General features: G+C 35.3%; 1 protein-coding gene across 1 annotated transcript in view; it reads right to left on the reverse strand.

The window, feature by feature from the left end:
* The window catches only part of SLCO1B3 (solute carrier organic anion transporter family member 1B3), a 73,431-nt gene extending 63,931 nt beyond the window's left edge, over positions 1–9,500 (reverse strand). Inside the window, exons 1-3 of the mRNA XM_073877894.1 lie at positions 9,450–9,500; positions 4,039–4,200; positions 1,443–1,485 (exon numbers count right to left, since the gene is read on the reverse strand). Of these exons, the coding sequence (XP_073733995.1) occupies positions 1,443–1,485; positions 4,039–4,141 (146 nt within the window). The 5' untranslated portion in view covers positions 4,142–4,200; positions 9,450–9,500. The remainder of the gene's footprint in view (positions 1–1,442; positions 1,486–4,038; positions 4,201–9,449) is intronic.
* Positions 9,501–10,012: the final 512 nt, after the last annotated feature.

A 10,012-nucleotide genomic window follows, 5' to 3' on the forward strand; every position in this document is an offset into this window, starting at 1 on the left:
ACAGTAGGAACCTTTAATACCTCATTTTAAATAATGGATGGAAGATCAATAAAGAAATGGAGAACTCGAACAATACGATAAAGCAAATGAACCTAAGAGCATACATAGAACATTCTACCTAACAACAGCAAAATACACATTTCTTTTAAGTCTACACATATCTTTCTCCAAGATATATCAGATGTTAGGTCACAAGATAAATCTTAACAAATTAAGGAGGACTGAAATCATACCAAGTACCTTTTCTCCCCAAGATAGAATGAAACCAGGAATCGACAGCAAAAGGAAAAGTGGAAAATTCACAAATACGTGAAAATTAAACAACACATTCTTAAACAACAATGGGTCAAAGAAGAATTCAAAGAAGTAATTAGAAAAATACCTCAAGACAAACAAAAATGAAAACACAACATACAAAAAGTTATGGAATGCAGAAAAAATAGTATTGAGAGAACTCCACAGCACCTACATTAAAAAAAAGAGGAAAGATCTCAAATAAACCATCTCACTTTACATGCCAGTGAGATAGAAAAAGAAAAAAAACTAAGACCAAAGTTAGCAGAAGGAAGGAAATAACAAAAGTCAGAGCAGAAATAATAAATAAAATAGAAAAACAATACAAAACAACCAATAAAACTAAAAGTTGGTTATTTGAAAAATTAAAAAATTAACAAACACTTAGACTAAGAAAAAAGCACACTCAAATAAATTTTAAAAAAGAGACATTATAATTGATGCCACAGAAATAAAAAGGATTGGTCTCAGTCGGTTAAGGATCTGACTCTTGATTTTGGCTCTGGTCATGATCTCAGGGTTGTGAGATCAAGTCCCAAATTGGGCTCAGCACGGAGTCTGCTTGAGATTCTCTCCTTCTGCCCTTCCCACTCCCGGCATGGTGCACCCTTTCTTTCTCTCAATCTCTCTGTCTCACAAAATAAAGAAAGAAAGAAAGAAAGAAGAGAAAGAAAGGAAAAGAAAAAAGAAAAGAGAAAACATCATTAGAGACTACTATGAAAGACTGTTTTTTAGAGACTACTATGCCAACAAACTGGATAACTTAATAAAAATGGGTAAATTACTAGAAATATACAATATACCAAGACTAAATATATAAATATATAAAATAATATAATATACAAAGTGTATATATATATATATATATATATATATATATATATATACAGTATATTTTTTTCACAAGTTTTAGAGATTAGGACCTGGACATCTTCCTTTGAGGGCAGTTATTCTGCCTATCTAGGATATCATTAGGTAAATGGCAAGGAGGTATTAAGGTTGCAAATAGAGTTGTTAATCAGATGACCTTAAAGAGATTATCCTGAATTATCCTGGTTAACCCAATATGATCACAAGGGTCCTTTAAATGTGGAAGAGGGAAGCATAAGAGTCAGTGTTCACCTGACGCCATTTGAGAATTACATGACTGACCACCAGCTTTGCATATGAAAGAGAGACTGGAGGCACAAACTTTGGGCAGCCTCCAGAAGCTGGAAAAGGCAAGGAAATGGATGGTCACCTAGAGCCTCCAGAAAGGAACATAGCCCTGCCAACACCTTGATTTTAATACACTGTGACCCATTTGGGACTTCTGAACTTCAGGACTATAAGATTATTACAGAGCTGTAATAAATTAATTCTTTAAGCCATTAAAGGCACACATGTGCACACACACATATACATATGTGTGTTTGTGTGTCAGTGTCAGCTGGTGATAAATGCTATGAAAAAAATAAATTTGATCAAAGAGTTATGAGTAGGAAAGGGTATTTTATATGCGGTGGTCAAGGATGAGGTAACGTTTAAACAGAAATGTGAATGAAATGAAGGAGCAAAGTATCTGGAAGTAGAACATTCAGAAGGGAAATCAGCAAGTACAAACTTCTCCAAGTCAGAAGTTTGCTCAGCATTTTTGATAAATAGCAAAAGTCCAATATGGCTAACGGCTAATACGGAAAGTGAGTCAGAGGAACCAGCAGGATATGAATGCTACTGATGGTTACAAAAGGGGTCGTTATTCTGATTGTTTTTGAATGGGGAGTGGCAATGAAGGCAAAAGGGGAGGACTTTTACTTTTACCTTATTATTTATGTTTTTTGATGATGATGCATTACTATTGCCTTGTTAAGAATTTTTATTACAACATAAAGGTACAAGAAATCTGAAGCACAGAAATGACAAGTGTAAACATGAAGAATGTAGCAGGGTTTATATGATGTAGTTGGTTTAGTCCAAAAATTGAGGGAAAGGGGTAAGAAAAAAATCAAACTGTGCTGTTGTTATTTATTTATTTGATTTTTAAAATTTTATTTTATTTAAATTCAATTAATTAAAATATTATGCTGTTATTTTAAGAGGTCTATTATCTATTTGCACTTTGATACATTTCTGAGTTTGCAATACATGTCAATAACAACATGTATAAATGTGTATGCCCATGCACATAAACAAATTTAGGAATCCTATGGTTGCTTGATACTGAATTACTTGGTCTGAAGGTGAATTTTTAAAAATACAGAATGAGGATGATCACTGAATCCCTACCTACCAGAATATTTTGAGGGCACTAATATTATAGAAACCCACAGTTACTATAGAGGTGTGGAGTAGAATTGAGAGCATGGGATTTGGAATCAGACTGCCTAAGTTCAGACCTTGGCTCCACCACCAGCTTTGGGACTGAGAAGGATTCATTTGCCCTCGTTGTATCTTAGTTTTTTCATCTGTAAAAGAGAGATAATAGCATCTGGCGGTGGAATTGTGGTAAGGAACAAATCCACTAAGAAGCATAATGCTAGAACAGTGTCTGGCATATAATATGTGCTCAATAAATGTTAGCTTCTATTGTTATTCTAGCTCTCTGGTCTTGATCATTAGACTGCAATTAACATATTTTATGCATACTAACTTGCAAATATGCTACAAGGGACCATTCTGGAAATTTTAACTGTTTCAGCCAGATTGCTCTCACTCTACTATGTGATCACTGTACTTAGAGATCACTGTAACCCTCAATGTTTAAGAGCAGAAAGAACCGAGCACACCATATTACCTTAGACTTGCATTCACCATTACCTTTTACTTGTGACTGCTATTCTGCTTAAATATTACTCAAATCTTTCATCAGAATAGACTAATCTCTGAAAACAAACATGTTCTCTGGACAAAGTTAAAAGGGACCTTATATAACATTATTGCAACTGAGTCTGATTCCTGTGGTCTTTATTCAGCAATTAAGACTACAACTTTGAGGAAAACACTTAATATATTGGTAAAAGACAGCCATAATTAATTTTTTTTAATTTCTTCAAAAATTCCCTATGGGGTTTTAAAGACTTTGACTTGGGTTTAAGGGTTTTCAATTTCAAGCTGGATGATGTTAGGCAAACTTTTCAATTTTCCTCAGTCTTGGTTTCTTCAACATTGTGCTCAGGGAGTACTTCTTTCTGTCAATGAAAATCCCAATGCAGACTATATCCTTTAATGTCTTACAGTTGTAAGACAAAATCAAGACACAAGATTATTACTTTTACTAACCTGAATTTGAAAAAATTAAATGGCTTTCCTAAGTCAGTAATTAGGTGTTTGGTTCATGTTTTTACTTGTTATTATAAATCTCTTTTCTACCAGCCTCTATTATTTAAATTAATAGAATAACAAATGCTGTTCTTCAAAAGAAAAAAAAATTAATAGGTCAAGACCACAAAGTCATAAAACTAATGAATCTGCTCTCCCTATAGGTCAATTCCAAGATTTTTTATGTATTATTCATTATACAGTGACTTATTTTAATGAAATTAATAAGTATCTTTTGGTCCATCAAGAACCAAAGAGAAGATATCAAAAGATTTCTAAATTTTTTAACATTAGTAAGCTCTTAGCCATCAGAATTATCACCAAAGAAATTCCTTTTTCAGATTTAAAGACTTATTTAAATCAAGATATAGATCATTGTTATATTGTTCTTTTCCAAAACTGGTTGTTTAAAAAAAAAAAACCCTCCACTTATTTTAGTTTGGAAACATGAAACTATTCCTACCTTGAATCCATTGCAGCATCTCGTTTCCCTTTCCTTTGGAGGTGTTGCTTCTGCTGTCTTTTTCAAATGTTGATTTGAGTCCATCATGGAACTACCGATAGCGTGTGAGTGTTTCCAATTGTTGTTGTTTGGTTTGAAATGATCACCTATTCAGGGAGAAAAAGGAGAACTTATCTCACTTTAACAATATATGATTCAAAAATAAGAAAAGCCGCAAGGTTGCCCTCAATTAATCAATAAACCCACTAATACTCATTCAGGATCTTTGATGTCCTTAGCACAAGACTAGGTAAATGCTAGACACAAAAGGAGGGCAAACACACACACACACACACACACACACACACACACACACACACACAGTGCTAGCTTTAGGGGATTATATTTTAATTAGGAAGATAGATTTATGAAGAGAATTTGAGACAAGTAAATAACATAGAGTCACATACTAGATAAGAATTTTAAATCACAAAAATTTTAAATGTTTTACGTATCTACATTATAAAATTTAGGAAAGCAAATATATGTTTAATTCATCTTTATACTTTTACAAGGTGCTGAAGAGTGCCTTGCACATAGTAGACAGTCAAAATGGGTAGAAAAACAATGTAATGAATTATAATTACAGTGGCTGAGCCCAGAAGATTTCGTGGAAGAGATATCTCGAGAACCAGGTTTGAAATGCAGGTCGAGTTTGGATTTGCTAAAGAGAGCAAAGCATACTCTAAGTACCTCTCAGACAGACTCTAGCCATACTTGACCTTACCACCATCACGATCCTACTTTATTTTAATTTTGTTCATTTATTTTTGAAGAGAAAATGTATGCAGTTGAATATATGTAAAATATATGTAGTTGAAAGTACAAAATACCAAAAAGACATATCTTAAAGATTCTTCCTCTAGCCCTTGTCCACCCAGCATCCAGTTTCTTATTCTGAGGACTAATATCAGTTTTCAGTGACTATGATCCAGAAATATGATACGTATTTTTAGTTAAATACATAATAGTTTCCTTTTTTAAAAAAAAGATTTTATTTATTTATTTGACAGAGAAAGACACAGCGAGAGAAGGAACACAAGCAGGGGGAGTGGGAGAGGGGGAAGCAGGCTTCCTGCCGAGCAGGGAGCCCGATGCGGGGCTTGATCCCAGGACCCTGGGATCATAACCTGAGCCGAAGGCAGACGCTTAATGACTGAGCCACTCAGGCGTCCCTAATAGTTTCCTTTTTTAACACAAATGGCAGCATACCGTTAATACTGCTCTCTACCTTTTTATGCTACTTTATATACTTTATATTAATAAATGACTTCCTCAGTTTTCTTATGGTTGTAGTTTATCCTATTATTCATAATATATATAGCTAGTTACATGTTGATAAACATTTAGGTTGTATCTAAGTATTTCGTATTAGAACATTTTCTTAATATGTCATTTTGTTTATGTGTGATACTATCTGTAGGACAAATTCTTACAAGTGGAGTTTTGAGGTCAAAATGCAAGAGAAATTATAATTTTGTAAGTTATTAAGCCTCTGTTTAATTTTTAATTTTTATTTTTTTAGGTTTTTATTCAAATTACAGTTAGTTAACATACAGTGTAATATTAATGTCAGGTGTACAACATAGTGATTTAACATTTCCATACAACATCCGGTGCTCATCACAAGTGCCTTCCTTAACCCCCATCACCTATTTAACCCTTCCCCCCACCCGCCTCCCCTCTGGTAACCACCAGTTTGTTCTCTATAGTTAAGAGTCTGTTTCTTGGTTTGCCTCTCTCTCTCTCTCTGTTTTTTCCCTTTGCTCATTTGTTTTGTTTTGTTTTGTTTTTTTAAAGATTTTATTTATTTATTTGAGAGAGAGAGAGAGAATGAGAGATAGAAAGCACAAGAGGGAAGAGGGTCAGAGGAAGAAGCAGACTCCCTGCTGAGCAGGGAGCCCGATGTGGGACTCGATCCCGGGACTCCAGGATCATGACCTGAGCCAAAGGCAGTCGCCCAACCAACTGAGCCACCCAGGCGCCCTGTTTTGTTTCTTAAATTCCACATATGAGTGAAATGATATGGTATTTGTCTTTCTCTGACTGACTTATTTCATTAAGCCTCTGTTTTAAAAGACTAGTAAAATGAGCAATTTTTTCCTTAGATTTGTTCTTTCATATAGAATAGTGGGTTCTTTTTTTTTAAAAAAAAGATTTTATTTATTTATTTGAGAGAGAGAGAAAGCACGAGAGGGAAGAGGGTCAGAGGGAGAAGCAGACTCCCGGCTGAGCAGGGAGCCCGATGTGGGACTCAATCCTGGGACTCCAGGATCATGACCTGAGCCGAAGGCAGTCGTTTAACCAACTGAGCCACCCAGGCGCCCTAGAATAGTGGGTTTTTCACTGAGGTTTATAAAATGTATTCTTATTCATACATATCTGCATAACACATACTTATGTATCTAAGATATTTATATACAGACACACACACAAGCATAGATAGGTGATAATTAACAGGGCTGTATAATTACAGTTGATTCTTATTATTTGCAGTACTTGTGTTCTATAAAGTTGCTGCAAACAATTGGCGAAATCTGAACATGCTTCTTAGGGGAAATACAGAATTAGGTTCCGGGATATCTCTGGCCACAGTATTTTCATCAACCAATCAATTTATAACCTTGTTTCATGTGTGCTTCTGTTTAAAGACGTCTAATTTAAATATATTGTTGATCCATTAAAATTTGTGACCAACAGCGCTGTACAGCTCATCCCTGAAGGAAGCATCTGGAGCTCATATATTCTTTCCATCGTGCGCATCACAGCCTTCGTGCACTCTGGGACACTGGCCAGCACTTTACACTATGCTTGGGAGCTGTACAAACAGCAAAATCATCCAAAAAAGCACAAAAATAAAAAAAATATGACACTAAATAGACTGTAAAAAGATCGCTTGTTTATAATATGAGAGCTAAAACAAGGAGGCAGAGCCACATTTTATCTGACCTCAACTGGGACCATGTGTGATGGACAATTCTGATTTTTTGTCACTCTGTACAGGCATACGAATGACCACAAAAGAGCAGCCTTGATTTTGGGGTTACAAATAAACATTAGTGAGAAGGCACATTCACAAATACTGAATCCATGAATAATGAGGATCAACTATATATTTTATGTGTTAATTTATTCAATAAGGATTGAGTCCCTATGTTATAAACATATAAAGACCATGAATATATATAATGCCAATTTAATGGATGATGTAGAATCCAGAAATTATAAATGTCTAAAGATATTATCACTTGTGTATATAAACATACGCATCAATGCAAAAATCCACATCTATGTACATCTAAGTAAATCCCAGTTATTCCACTTTTTTGCACGGTCTCCAAACGTGCCTGCACCTATTCAGTTACTGAGTGGAGTGGAGTGAGGAAAAAATCACTAGTTGGGTGGTCCCAACACCATAAGCAGTCCTTTGATAAATTTCAAGTTATTTATTTCATGAATACCTCTTTCTGTATCTTTCCCCAGAATTTAAATGTTAGAAAGTCATTTTTTACCACTTAATTCTATTCATGCAAATCTCTCCGAATGATTGACATGGTGTGCATATGCCCTTTAGCTTAGTTTTGTTTGTTTGGTTGGTTTTGTTTTTTGGCTACTGAACAAGAACTCTTGAAGGCCATTACCTGACCAGTCTAGTCCTGTTTACTGCAATTGATTAAATGTCAATTATCCTTTCAGCCTTCTTCCTGTTTTATATCTATCATATCCACCTTCAGAATCTTTCAGAGGTCCCCAGTAGCGTACAAAATAAAATTCACATTTCCTATTCGAGATCCTTTACGAACCAAGCCCAGCCCTTGTTATTAGTCTTATTTCCCAACACACCCATAAGCTCCTTCAGCTGTGTGGAATCAACTGTCCCTAGAATACTCTGCCCTTTTGTATGTCCTTAACCTATAATGTTCCTCCTCATCTCTTGGTTGTAATTCTGCCCCAGATCACCCTTCTTAGATATTTCCCCAGTTACTCCCAGTTGAAAAAAAAAACACCTCTCCACACTGTTGCTCCACTAGAGAATATAACTTGCAACATAGTCATTAATTTTCCCGATTATTTCCACTACTTTCCCAGACAGGTTACTATTCCACATCTCTCTCCTAGATATTGAGAAAAAATATGCTGACAAAAAGTGGGAAATGTGGGCACTTTCCCCCCTCATTTCTGAGAAAGGCTAAATTGTAATAAGTGACTCCAGAGTAATTACAAGGTTGGAATATCAATTTAGGTTTGGCTCTGAACACCACACTTTCTACTTCATCATGACGTTTTAAGCCTGACTCGGAGAATTTAACTTATTTTTCTCTGGATGTATTTTTTTTTTCTCAGAGTCCCAAAAAACTGACATTTAAATGAATTTTGGGGACACAATATGTTTATAAAACAGGACCACAGGCATTCAGACATAGCACTGCAATTCTTCCTTCAACAGAACAGCCCAGTTCTGCTTAGTTTCATGGGGCTGGAGAGGGAGCCAAATTCTCACCAGCCTCTCTTTACCTGTGTCAAGCTTTTACTGTTTGAGAGACCATAGAAAAGCCGTGCAAGCCAGGTGACCCAATTTGTACTGGGTCCCTCTACATGAAACCAGGAGGGAAAAAGAGAAAACAAATTTACTTACTTTTTAGACCTTTTATGGGAGGACTTACCCCATTTTCTACCTCCCTTTGACAATAACAATTGTCTTACAAGGGTAGCCACCTTCCTGAATTGGAGAAGGGAACTAATATTTATTGAATTCTTAGTTTGTGCCAGGAACCATGCTGAGCAATTTTTTTTTTCTCATTCAAAGACAGAATTATCTAGAAAACTTCTTTCTTTTTCCTCACCTTGAGTCAGTCCAATGAGTTGAAACAGGAAAGTAGAGGTGGGTAAGTGACTTTGAGACACATCTCATTTCCTGATGTTTGCTAACTAACTCTCTACCCCATATTATCCAATTAAAATGGAATAAAAAAAATAGGGAATAAATCTAACTATTCTATGTAGTTAGTGAAAATAATGGCCTTGTGATACATTTTGAGAAGGTGGCCAGAGATCCATTTTTTTAAACTTGAAGTTCCAGTTATCTAGAAAGTAATAGGAATGGGGTTTCAAACTTTATTTTTAAATTTGAATGTCTTATTTTCTGTATTTTTAAGAGTATATAAACCTGAGGCTCATCTGTCTCCAGAAGGAATACTTAATGAGCTTTAAGGGCTTACACATACGTGTGTAGAAGACACAAAGCATAAAATGTGTAAAATTTATCATATCCATCAAAACATTTTTCACCTTGAAATCTATGGCAGCTTCTCACATAGAAGAAACCCTGAAATTAGAGAATGTCAAAGGTTCTTACCTGGACTTAGAATCCCACAGCAGTAGCTACAAGTCCATCCTTTATCTGTTGTTAAAGCCTCTCTTTAAATAGTTAGCTGGCCTTTTTTTTTTTTTTTTTTCATCAGTTCAATGATGATTAACCATCTTATTAGGTCATTGTCCTAGTCAGATAGAAGAAAATTAACTAGCTATTCTAACAGTCTGTTCCAGACTCTGGTATTTTAAAGGTTATTATATATTTTGTGCCGGTCTCAGTCTGTTAATAACCAATGCTACAATTGGACCCCTCTGGGTGGTTCTTATTATGATTTCAAGATGCCCTTCAGCAATAACCATCAGGGAACTTTGAAAAAAATAAAGATTTATTGCTTATAGGACCTGGAATTTACACAGCGTACATGGGGCCACACAGCAAGGTCATGGGTAGAAGGACAGAGTACAATGCTTGGGGCTCTACTTTTATTGGGGTTGAGGTTAGGGGCCTAGGGTTTTACCGGGTCACTCTCACTGATGAATTTAAAACATAAGAGTCAAAACGTAAACCTCAGGAAAAGAAAAACAAAAATGACCCGAATGGTCAGT

Source organism: Callorhinus ursinus, unplaced genomic scaffold (genome assembly GCF_003265705.2).
Source record: "Callorhinus ursinus isolate GAN/ISIS: 27379988/994484 unplaced genomic scaffold, GSC_fseal_2.0 scaffold27, whole genome shotgun sequence".
Classification (NCBI taxonomy): domain Eukaryota; kingdom Metazoa; phylum Chordata; class Mammalia; order Carnivora; family Otariidae; genus Callorhinus; species Callorhinus ursinus.